The 13,020-nt window shown below is 41.0% G+C and overlaps 1 protein-coding gene across 1 annotated transcript in view; it reads right to left on the bottom strand.

Annotated features, from left to right (window-relative positions):
- usp24 (ubiquitin specific peptidase 24) overlaps positions 1-13,020 on the bottom strand; it is a 221,375-nt gene that overhangs the window by 82,771 nt on the left and 125,584 nt on the right. Inside the window, 6 exon segments of the mRNA XM_085983153.1 lie at positions 451-611; positions 1,064-1,134; positions 1,991-2,146; positions 2,919-3,081; positions 4,245-4,476; positions 7,044-7,139. Coding sequence (XP_085839279.1) covers positions 451-611; positions 1,064-1,134; positions 1,991-2,146; positions 2,919-3,081; positions 4,245-4,476; positions 7,044-7,139 — 879 coding nt within the window.

The raw sequence follows: 13,020 nt of genomic DNA, 5'->3' as shown, positions 1-13,020 counted from the left end.
CTCCTGGTTGTAACTTTAAAAAAAAAAATAAGCTTATAGGTTTCGCTGAGAAAATACACGGTAAACCTATAATTGTATAAGTTTTGAGTGTCTTACACAACTGAAAAGTCTTAAACAGAGAGTCCTAGTTTATTTTCATCAGTTTGTTCTGATTTAGAGATAACCTGGAGAGCATACTGAGGTAACAATAATTGCCAATCTAGAGAAACATTAAACAGTAATTAGCCTCTTAATCACCTCATCACCTATTTAGATAGTATCTCCAAGGAGACTACCCGAGCAGTAGTCTTCAAGGAACAGACTAGGTTAGCTTCTAACCATTACAACTGTGCTCCAAACCCCAGATTGCTTTTAAGTAATGCCATGGGAGATCTATTACTACAAAGAGAGTTTCTCAATGTTTTTGATCAGATTAGGCCTTTATTTTGATTTTACCGACTCAGAACTTACCTTTGGTTGACTCCACGCATGATGCTGGTTGGGGACCACAGTGGCAGCTGTGTTGTCAGGACGACATGCAGAAGGAACTGATTAGGTTTCTGTATTTCTGGGTTTGTGGAGGTATCCGTCTGACTCAGTGTGTACAACTGATCCCAGGCAACCCTTCTGATCTGTGAACGTACGAAACAGCTGACAACATCTTCAAAATACAAACAAGATTGATCCCAAACTGTATACGTACTATAAAAATACATACACCACTTTCAGGAAGGCCACTCAAAATACTGTCCAATATTGTTGTACCCTTCACATCTACACAGCTGGAACCCATAAATAGCTGAAGAGTTAACGAGGGCAATTGGTGCACTTTTTCATATTTGCTTGACTTGTCCATTCATATTGTGTAGCCATTGCTAAACAATCATTCACAATGGGAATCACTCAACCAACACCAAGTTCACTCAGCCTACCCTATGGAAACCTGTCTATTCCCAGATGTGATGTCTGTTTGATCTCTTATTTGCTCCGCCACAGAGTATACCAGTAATGTAGCACTTGCTGGTTCACCCAGAGAAAATCGTGACACTAACCAGATTTTTTAGGCAACTTTTATTTCTCTTACCTCAGCACTGGGGGATCCAAGTAGAATGTCAATGATAAAATCACTCACACAAGGAAGAATATAAAAAGAACCTAAAAACAAAAGAGCAAACCATGTTTACCTGATCTTTTTCCTAGTCTATCACCACCATTGCAAACAAGCAACTATTCATCTCATTTACCATATCACTTTAGCACAGGTATATCCGAATTCAATTTTTTTTAATGCTTCTGGTTTCCTTCAAGTCTCGACTCTCCATCTATGTTTATTTTACATTTCACCTACAACTTAATGTAATTCCCCTCACCCTAAGCTGCCCTCTATATCTACCTGCATATCCTTAAAATGTGAAGATGGTGACATGACAGTTATTTTCAAATTGGATTTACTCAACTCTCTGCAGCTCCTCCTTCCAAAAAGCCAGTTACCGTCAAAATAAATTCCAGCTGGCTGATTATTTCCAGCTTTTCTTTCCTTGTGGGCTTGTCTATTTGTGCAAATCTCAGCTGCTTCGTTTAAAAGAATCCACAATTGTTTCTCATAACAAAACCTCATCAATTTTCAAGCACAGAAAATTTGCGTTTGTAAGAATTTGGTAAAGCCAATTCTGGATCATACTGGGATGTCGAGTTAGAGGCGCCACAAAAAACATGAATTTTTTCTATTCACACTGTTGATTTGAAAATAAAGCAAATACAAAGATGTCAATATGAGGCAGGAGTGCATCACCAAAGGGCATCCTCTTGGACTTCTCTGCAAGAAGCAGAGATCTACCAAGAAGCCCTTCAATTACATATTTTTACATTGGATGGTCAGAACACTTAGCGTAGTATATCTTTTTCTTATAAAATAAGACATAACCTTTTATGTTGCTACTTAACATACAGTATTATGAAGGACGTAGATCCAATTCTCAAATATAACAGACTGATCTGTGAAAGACATTACCTAGTTGCTGGCACCGGAGCTGTAAACATGTGACTAGAAGTGATAAGGCCTCTCGAGCAATGAGAGTATCTTTGGTGGAGACTGAGTGCTGCTTCACACATATGCCTGCATGTAGTGTGGTTGATTCACCCTCACTTCCTGTACTGCAAGTGCTGCCTGTAAAAAGTTAAACAGTTGCAGTGTTATTCCACTTGAGGGAGTAGTCTTCTCCTTATCCTGCATTAGGTTAACCTGATGGTAAATTAGATATGTTCTTTACCAAAAGACCCTTTGCTTGGCTTATCCTCCAAACTATGGAATCTGCTTCTGTGCCATTTATCGGATACCACGATAGGACACTGTTAATAATGAAAATTCATATGTCAAATCAAAACTACTAAACCATCAGATTTGGTGTGTCTCACCAACTGTTCCAAATCAAGAATTACGGTTGAGTTCCAACACACCATATCATGGAGTTGGAGGATATGCATTCGAACCATGTGATTCAACAAATGGCGAGTTCCCGACTTGTTATGCTATGCCAGAAAAGTGGCGAGTGGAGTGTACACAGGTTCCAGAGTGAAGGAAAAAGCAAATTCAGGAGTATAACCCCAGACGACAAGAGCAGCATTGGCAGAGGTCAGATTAAGTCACTTACTGACCCTCATGATCAAGAATGATACTTGACATGGAAACTATAGTAGAGTACAGAAAATAAAAAAAATTCAGAGAATTGTGAAACATCTTTGTTGCTTTTGGCAACGTTTGGGAGGCACATCACAGGTAGTAGATTTTCCTATCATGGCAAATATCTATTTTATACTACTTGTTCTGGTATCTAATTTGAAAAACTATTGACACCAGGACTCCAATCTTCAAAATAAAGCAAACAAATAAAGATTACTTAAGCTGGTAAAAGCTTCAAGGACACACGAGATTTCCTCACCTGAACTGCTGAGCCTATTTCGGATACCAACAGAAAATAAAGAATTGGTACTCTCTCTAATTGGCTGGCAGCCCCCCACCAGGTCAAGACGTCCAGCTGCTGCTGCCCATGTCAGCCTCATGAAGCAGGCCACGGTTGAGGTGAAATCATTCACATCCATCGTCTGCAACACAAAGTTACACATGTTCACAGTAACTAAAATACACAAATCACTGGACTTTGTAAGTAACTGGCATGCTATACCACTGAGGGCGAGCAAGTGACATCAGGTGGAAACACAGGTACAGCCGTTACCTGATGATTCCAGTTACAATTTGTTCAAATAAGTAACATTTTATTCTTCAATGGAGTTGCTAAATCTGCAAACTGATTTGCCCCTTCAGTTGTGTCACGACAAGGTTATGTCGTCATTCATTGCCATCTGTCCCATGTTCACATGTGGGCAGCAAATAACTTTAAAAAAAAACTTTAGGGGTATTTGAAGAAAGCTGTATGCCTAAAACCCAACTGTACAACTCAAGAGTTTTGAAAGGGTATGTATGTTATTTAAATAATCTCATGCATTCAAGCCTCTGTCAAATGCTGCAAACAGAATCATAAAAAGTCAGTCCAGAATTTTGTGATAATGAAACACTGAACCCATGCTGTGGAGTAGACATGCTGGCCTGGGCTTTCTACTCAGCAGTTCCACCAGCTGAAGAAGTGAGACAGATGAACATTTGTGCTCACCTGACATGGTCCATTAACCCTGGTCCAGTTTTCCAGTCTCCTCCCACCTCTCTTCCCATCCCAGAAGAGCTTCCCTGGCCTCTGCTGAAGAGATGCACCAGTGTAGAAGTGGGGATGTGCAACTGCAGGCCCCTTCAGTAAGAAGGGGTGGCCAATGTGCTGTCTTGCCAAAAAAAATTTTAGAGCGAGAATTTCCTTCTTTCCTATGGAGGCCCTCAATCTTAGGACTATTTGCATAGACCTCTGTTCCAGGTCTGCCCCCGGTACTCCTTCCAACAATTGCTAAATGCCTTGATCTAACAGGTGGCCCATGTACCCAACACTCTTGCAGTGCAAATGGTGGTAAACACAATGGCCTTATTTCCATTTTGTTAGGTGTGGATGGGCACAGTTTCTCAGGTTGCAGCTGGGCCACAGAAATCAAATAAAACTTTACAAGAAAGGAACAGTATGATTAACTACTCAGCAGTGACAAGACTTGCTCATATTGTTACCTTCCATTAAAACATGTTGCACTTTCAAGACAGCTGGACATTAATGCACAAAAACCAGTGTTACACGGATAGCACCATTGCAAATATTATTGGCTTTACTCACCTGTATTGCCACTCTGGCAGCAGGTATAATCTCCTCAATTCTGATAGATGACCGATCTGATGTCACACTCATCTGCCTCATAGTTGATTTTTCTTGGCCACCGCACATCGATAACTGCCGACTGCTCTGCCGGCCGATGTTGCGAAATGGGCGGGAGGACAGTGCTTCCATTCCATCCTTCAGGAAATCATCATCTAAAGTAGGAGGCATGGTCTGCCCAACTAACAGAAACCTGATGAAGGAGACACTTGGTATAAAAATAGATAGAGTCCCAATACAGCTGTAGTAGGAGATTATTAGGATGTTTTCTGAATTAGTCTCCTGACTGCATATCCATATATTGGATTATAGCAAAATCCATACTAGTCGGCCAAGAGTCCAGAGACACTCAGAGCAAATAGATTTAGAATATAGCAACATAACTCATTTAGTCAGAAACTAAAGCTCCAGGTACTATCTTGAAAGATAAAATGTCCTCATTTAGTTTGGATGGCGCTTATTTCAAGCTATTATCAGAACATTTCAATTATGCTGCAGCCTTGTAATCTGCACTTAGCCTATGCAACATGCGGAGTAGAGATTTGTGAATGCTTTTCAAGTCAAAAATTACTGTTGTTTGAAAATAATTCTTACCCTCTTTGCCCATGGTGGAATTAGACAGGGGGGGGGAACAACATTCTAATATTGGCACACACATTTTAATCTATTTTTTGAAGGGGGTAAATGGGAAGAAATCAAGTTCAATATCAAATTATTCTGAGGGTATAATAATTTTATAGCTTCACTGGATTTTGAGGACAAACACTATCTGGAAAGGAATGAAAGCAAGTTTAATTTTTTTTTTGCAGCATTCAATTCAGTGCATGTTTTCAGCCACATTCCTCTGCACCCTCACAAAATCCTATAATTAAGGTATTCCCAGCATATCCTCACTCAAGCTTGCCCAAGCCTGTAGCTTTTCAATGGCTGCTTGTTCCTGAACTTTCAAGGCAGCCACGCTGTTGTACTGCCCCCTTGTAAGAGACCACCTCACCCCCACCCAGGAGTTTCCCCTCGACAACTCAGCTGAAGCGTGCAACTTTGTTATGTAGGAACAGCAGTAGGCCATTTGGCCCCTTGGGCCTGTTCTGTCATTGTATTAATTCATGGCTGATCTGTACCTTTGCTCCATATCCCTCGATACCCATACCTAAAAACATCGATCTCAATCTTCAACATTTAATTTGACCCAACATCCACACCCTTTTGGCGGACCAAGTTCCAGATTTCCACTCCCCAATTAGGAAACTGCAACTGAGAATCCACAACCCACCACTCTGACACAGCAGGCTGACACATCAAAGTCCTGCACCATCAGACTGGTGATTGTGAATTTTGATCATCAATTATTTATATGACAAAGTTCTGCAACAGGATAAGAGCTATTATCAGTAATGATGTACAAAAGGATTATGAGCATGAATCTACCTCACACTGCTGGTCAGGTTTCTGAAGGATTGGTAAACTAACAGAGGAATTTATTTTACAATGTCACTTTAATCACAAACTTCAATAGAAACACCTGGCTGGTTGGCACAGTGTCCTTTGGAATTTTAAAAGTACTTATTTCCAGAATTACTTCGATTGTTTCAAAATTGAGTTACAGCCTCATCTCCATTATATAGTTACCGGATCGCAAGTCAATTTTTAAAAATTCATTCTCAGGATGTGGGCATTGTTGGCCAAGTGCAGCATTTATTGCCCATTCCTAGTTGTTCAGAGAAGGTGGCGAGTTTTGATACAACTGACTGGCTTGCTAGGCCACTTCAGCCGACAGTTAAGAGTCAACCAGAGTTCTGACGAAAGGTCTTTGACCTGAAACGTTAACTCGGTTTCTCTCTCCACGGATGCTGCCTGGCCTGCTGAGTTTTTCCAGCGTTTTCTGTTATTTTAGATTTCCAGCATCCGCAGTATTTTGCTATTGCTAAGAGTCAACCACGTTGGTGTGGGACTGAAGTCACATATAGGTCAGTCAGGGTGAGGATGGCATGTTTCCTTCCCTGAAGGACATGGCTAAATCAGTTGAGTTCTTTACGACAATCCGACAGCTTCATGGTCGCTTTTACTGATACCAGCTTATCGCAAATTTGTTTTGTAAACTAAATTCAAATACCCAAACTGCCCTGATGGAATGTGATCTCACCTTCTTTGGATTATTAGTCCAGTAAAGATAACCACTACACTACTGTACGCTTGTCAAATTAAATTAACTCAACAAGCTTCACCTCTCAATAAAAAAAGTAAGGCGCATGATAAAGTGTAGTGTTGACAGCAAGTGCAACACTGCAAAAGCAGATATATTCTATCATAGTTATTAAAATATTAAAACAAAATGTCTTAATTCATAAAAGAATTGTGATAATATTGGACATTATGGATAGGTCTTTAATTGTACTTTAAGTGCTGGTGTCCAAATGCTGCTGCTTTGAATGGCCAGAACAACTTGATCTCCAATGCAGCTCACTAAATAGTTAATTAATTCCCTCCCTTTCCCTTCTCTTGAAGGCTTTGACCCCTCACTAGGGTAATACTTCTGGGCTCCGGTCTCTGGTGTCTCATTCAAGAGGCCATTCTTTATGCGTGTGGCTGGACAGAAAGTGCTGCTACATTATTGGAGTGTGGGGAGCACCACATCTGAGCCTGATCTTATTCTTGCCTGACGTCACTACTCACTTCATTAGCAGCCATTAGGAGAGCCTACCTCAACTATGCACATTATGGTTTTTTCTGTTGCGTGATGCAATGTACATTGGTTCTCACCTTGCAAGCTGTAGGCAGATTGAATAAACTCCCTGCCTTGTCTCATAATCCACCTCAGATGGAATGGAATCCCTCTGCATAACATTCACCACCAAACTGGAATATAAAAAGTGAAAAGGTGTATCCGTTTATAAATCACACATCAATGCCTGCCATTTCCTCGGTGAGAATTATCAAAAAAAGCAGTATGATTTTCACAACCATATTTACCAGGACTATTTTGTACAAGCTTTCCACTATGGAGTGACTGTAACCTACATACTTTATATTGAGGTTGTGATATATTAGAGAACAATAGTCAGAATTACAAAACAGCAATGAGAGAACACTCAGCTGTGCCATTGTTAAGTTCTGGCTTCACCCTCCCCCAACACTTGTGTTTTGGTTTTATAGTGAAAAGGTGTTTCCAAAAGTAGACAGTCTCCTACGATCCAAAAACCTGCACCCTCATACATGTCATGTGTGCAACAGCATGCATATTAGCCAACTGCAGTATGTAGTGCCCTGGCGATCACAGTGGATGCCTACCATGTTCTTGTGTCTCTCCGAGGCAACAAAGACTACACTGACAGGACAATGTATATAGCCTAAAGTTACATGATCAAATTGACTAATAAGTTACCAGATGCTAAATTATTACAGCAAAATACTGAATCATACAGCACAATACTTAATAAAATTAGAATCAGTCCAGAAAAGGTAAATTAAATCCCTTTTAGAATGTATTTCTTGCAGGGGTTTGGTAAGTGACTAGACCAATCAGGTTTGCAGTCTCCAACATCAATTATCCATGATTAAAGATGTGAACTATTGGAAAATGTTGATGAGCAGATGCTCATGCAGTCTAGTTTCCGAGGATCTGTTAATGACTTGACCGAGTACAATTATTTTGGCATGAGTGCAGACTTGATGGGCTGAATGGCCTGCTTCTGTTTATGAAAGGCAAATTCCATTTTAACTTTAGCTAATTTGGAACTGCACAAAATTAAACAAAAAATATCCCTATTTTGCCAGTTATGAAAGATTAAAACCATCTCGAGAACACAGTTTTAAAACCAATCATTTTTTGAAAGCAATGTACATTGCTGAGCTTTTGGGCTGGTTGTACTGCTTCCAATTCATTTCTTATGTGATGGTGTCATTATAAACACTAACAGTTAGTGCAAGGTAGTATGTTATGCAATTTGTAAAGTTTAGGGTAAAAATCAAGTCGATTTCTGCACATTATAATTAATGGTACTCCAAACCAGTCAGAAGCAGCTTTTGCCAGTCTGAAGTCAGTGACACGTGTCCAAATCAGTTAAAAAAAACCTCAACCTATAAAATCATGAGTTTGACTTTGAAATTGTAGCAGTCATATTCAGAGAGATCCATTACCTTTGTGAAGTTGAAAGCTCGCCAACATATAAAATCTTACAAAATGACATGATTAAAGATCATGCTAAATATAAATCTCTTGGTGTGCGGAGTATGAAATGCTGCTAAGTGGAAATTGCCAAAAAGAATATCTGCATGAACGAGGCTGATGTTTTGGAAAGAATGCACAGGTTATGATACAAAAATTGGCCGCGTGGTTGTTAATGAAGAAAGCTGCAGACTGCAGGAAGAGATCAATGGGCTGGTCAGGCGGGCAGAACAGTGGCAAATGGAATTCAATCTGGAGAAGTGTGAAGTAATGCATTTGGGGAGGGCTAACGAGGCAAGGAAATACACAATAAATGGTAGGACACTGAAAAGTGCAGATGATCAGAGGGACCTTGGAGTGCATGTCCACAGATCCCTGAGGGCAGCAGGACAGGTAGATAAGGTGGTTAAGAAGGCATAGGGGATACTTGCCTTTATTAGCCGAGGCATAGACTATAAGAGCAGGGAGGTTATGCTTGGACTGTATGAAACACTAGTTAGGCCGCAGCTAGCATACTGCGTGCAGTTCTGGTCACCACATTACAGGAAGGATGTGATTGCACTCAAGGGGGTGCAGAGGAGATTTACAAGAACATAAGAAATAGGAGCAGGAGTAGGCCAATCGGCCCCTCGAGCCTGCTCCGCCATTCAATATCATGGCTGATCTGATCCTAACCGCCAATCCACTATCACAGAACCATCTCCTGAATCTAACAGAATTAGACACACGAAATAGGAGCAGGATCAGGCTACACAGCCCCTGGGCCCGCTCCGCTACCCACAGGGCCATGACCGATCCGAACCTAGACTCACGTCCAAATTCCTGCCCGCTCCCCGTAACCCTCAATTCCCTTTACTTCTAGGAAACTCTCTATTTCTGTTTTAAATTTGTAATGATGTAGCTTCTACAGCTTTTTGGGGCAGCATATTCCATGGACCTACCACCCTCTGAGTGAAGTAGTTCCTCCTCATCTCAGTTTTGAAAGAGCAGCCCCTTATTCTAAGACTATGCCCCCTAGTTCTAGTTTCACCCATCATCGGGAACATCCTCCCCGCATCCGCCCGATCCAACCCCTTCACAATCTTGTATGTTTCAATAAGATCGCCTCTCATTCTTCTGAACTCCAATGAGTAGAGTCCCAATCTACTCAACCTCTCCTCATATGTCCATCCCCTCATCCCCGGGATTAACCGAGTGAACCTTCTTTGTACTGACTCGAGAGCAAGTATGTCCTTTCTTAAGTATGGACACCAAAACTGTACGCAGTATTCCAGGTGCAGTCTCACCAATACCTTGTACAACTGAAGCAATACCTCCCTATTTTTATATTCTATCCCCCTAGCAATGAAAGCCAACATTCCATTGGCCTTCTTAATCACTTGCTGCACCTGCATACTAACCTTTTGAGTTTCGTGCACCAGGACCCCCAGATCCCTTTGTACTTCAGTACTTTCCAGTTTCTTGCCATTAAGATAATAACTTGCTCTACAATTTTTCCTGCCAAAGTGCATAACCTCACACTTTCCAGTATTGTATTCCATCTGCCAAATCTCTGCCCACCTACTTAGCCTGTCGATGTCCCCTTGCAGGTTTTTTATGTCCTCCTCACTCACTACTTTCCCTCCCATCTTAGTATCATCTGCAAACTTTGATATGTTACACTCGGTTCCCTCCTCCAAATCGTTAATATAGATTGTAAAGAGTTGGGGACCCAGCACTGACCCCTGCGGAACACCACTAGTTACTGATTGCCAGTCTGAGAATGAACCATTTATCCCAACTCTCTGCCTTCTGTTAGATAGCCAATCCTCTATCCATGCCAGAATATTACCCCCAATCCCATGATTTTTTATCTTAAGCAATAATCTTGTGTGGCACCTTGTCAAATGCCTTTTGGAAGTCTAAATACACTACGTCCACTGGTTCCCCTTTATCCACCCTATATGTTACTTCCTCAAAGAACTCCAGCAAATTTGTCAAACATGACTTCCCCTTCATAAAACCATGCTGACTTTGTCCTATTAAATTATGATTGTCCAAATGTCCTGTTACTGTCTCCTTAATAATGGACTCCAAAATTTTACCTACCACAGATGTTAGGCTAACCGGTCTATAGCTTCCAGCTTTCTGTCTACTGCCCTTTTTAAATAAGGGTGTTACATTAGCAGTTTTCCAGTCTGCCGGGACCTTTGCCGAGTCCAGGGAGTTTTGGAAAATTACCAATGCATCCACAATCCCTACCGCCACTTCCCTCAAGACCCTAGGATGTAAGCCATCAGGTCCAGGTGATTTATCCGCCTTGAGTCCCATTATTTTACCGAGTACCACTTCCTTAGTGATTTTGATCATGTTTAGCTCCTCCCCCGCCTTTAGCCCCCTGTTTGTCCAGTGTTGGGATATTCTTAGTGTCTTCTACTGTAAAGACTGATATAAAATATTCAGTGTTTTTGCCATCTCCATATTTCCCACCATTAATTTCCCGGTCTCATCCTCTAAGGGACCAACATTTACTTTAGCCACCCTTTTTCTTTTTATATAACTATAAAAACTCTTACTATCTGTTTTTATATTTTTTGCTAATTTACTTTCATAATTTATCTTCCCTTCCTTAATCAATCTTTTTGTTATTTTTTGCTGTCTTTTAAAGTTTTCCCAATCCTCTATCGTCCCACTAGATTTGGCTACCTTATATGCCCTTGTTTTTAGTCGAATACTATCCTTAATTTCTTTACTTAGCCACGGATGGCTGTCTTTTCTTTTACACCCTTTTCTTTTGTGGAATATATATTTTTTGGAAGTTGTAAAATAACTCCTTAAATGTACACCACTGATCACGTATCGTCTTACCCTTTAATCTATTTTCCCAATCCACTCTACTCAATTCCACTCAAGACCTTCATAGTCTCCTTTATTCAAGCTTAGCACGCTTGTTTGAGATCCAACCTTCTCACCCTCTAATTGAATATGGAATTCAACCATGTTATGGTCACTCATTCCAAGGGGATCCTTTACTAGGACATTTTTAATTAATCCTGTCTCATTACACAGGACCAGATCTAAGGTTGCTTGCCCCCTGGTCGGTTCAGTTACATACTGCTCAAGAAACACATCCCTAATACACTCAATGAACTCATCCTCAAGGCAGCCCTGCCCAATTTGATTTGTCCAATTAATATGATAGTTAAAATCCCCCATAATTATAGATGCTCCCTTATTACAAGCCTCAACTATTTCCTGATTGATACTCCGTCCAACAGAGTTGCAACTGTTCGGAGGCCTATAGACTACGCCCACTAGTGTTTTTTTCCCCTTATTATTCCTTACCTCCACCCAAACTGTTTCATTATCCTGATCTTTTGACCCAATATCATTTCTCTGTATTACAGTGATTCTTTCCTTTATTAACATAGCCACCCCACCTCCCCTTCCTTCCTGATCGTTAAATAACCTGGTATGTTTAATTCCCAGGCATAGTCACCCTGCAGCCATGTTTCTGTAATGGCCACAAGATCATACCCATATGTAGTTATTTGTGCCATTAACTCGTCTGTTTTGTTACGAATGCTACGTGCATTCAGATAGAGAACTTTCAAAGATGTCTTGTGACACTTAGTTCCTGCTTTTGCCCTTTTTATTACTTTACCTTTTACTCCATACCTTCGGCCCCTTCCTGACACGCTCTGGTTTTTAATTTCCCCACTGCTACCTAAGTCTATGACCTTCTCTGTTGTCATTTTTATTATTTGCTCTCTAGGAACCTCCCTCCCACTAGTTAGTTTAAAGCCCTCTCTACAGCCCTAGTTATATGATCCGCCAGGACTCTAGTCCCAGCACTGGCCAAGTGAAGCCCGTCCCAACGGAACAGCTCCCTCCTGCCTGGGCTGGGGAATTTTAGCTATGAGGAAAGATTGGATAGGCTGGGGTTGTTTTCTTTGTACCAGAGGAGGCTGAGGGGGGGACCTAATTGAGGTGTATAAAGTTATGAGGGGCCTAGACAGGGTGGATAGGAAGGACCTACATCCCTTAGCAGAGGGGTCAATATGGGGCATAGATTTAAAGTAATTGATCGGAGGTTTAGAGGGAATTTGAGGAGAATTATTTTCACTCAGAGGGTGGTGGGGGTCTGGAACTCACTGCCTGAAAGCGTTGTAGAGGCGGAGACCCTCATCACATTTAAAAAGTACTTGGATATGCACTTGAAGTGCCGTAACCTACAAGGCTACGGACCAAGTGCTGGAAAGTGGGATTAGGGTGGATAGCTCTTTGTCGGCTGGCACGGACAAGATGGGCCGAATGGCCTCCTTGTGTGCTGTAAATTTCTATGATTCTATGATAAGGGAGGCAGGAGAAACCATATGCTGCAACTGCCACTGTAGTGATAAATTCTTGAAAAGACAGAGTACTGATGTTTTCATCATATTTGATAATAGTAGGCTATATATATTATTGTGGTGATACATCAGAAAAGCAAGACGACAGTTTAGCATTTGGCATAATTCCAAATGTACATTCCTGCCTATGTTTGAGAGATTACCTCAAGTTTTAAAAACAAAAACTAAACTTGAAGTTTTA

Source organism: Somniosus microcephalus, chromosome 3, assembly GCF_052327205.1.
Source record: "Somniosus microcephalus isolate GS21.2 chromosome 3, FLI_Smic_1.0, whole genome shotgun sequence".
Classification (NCBI taxonomy): domain Eukaryota; kingdom Metazoa; phylum Chordata; class Chondrichthyes; order Squaliformes; family Somniosidae; genus Somniosus; species Somniosus microcephalus.
This window is presented reverse-complemented; position numbering and strand designations above follow the sequence as displayed.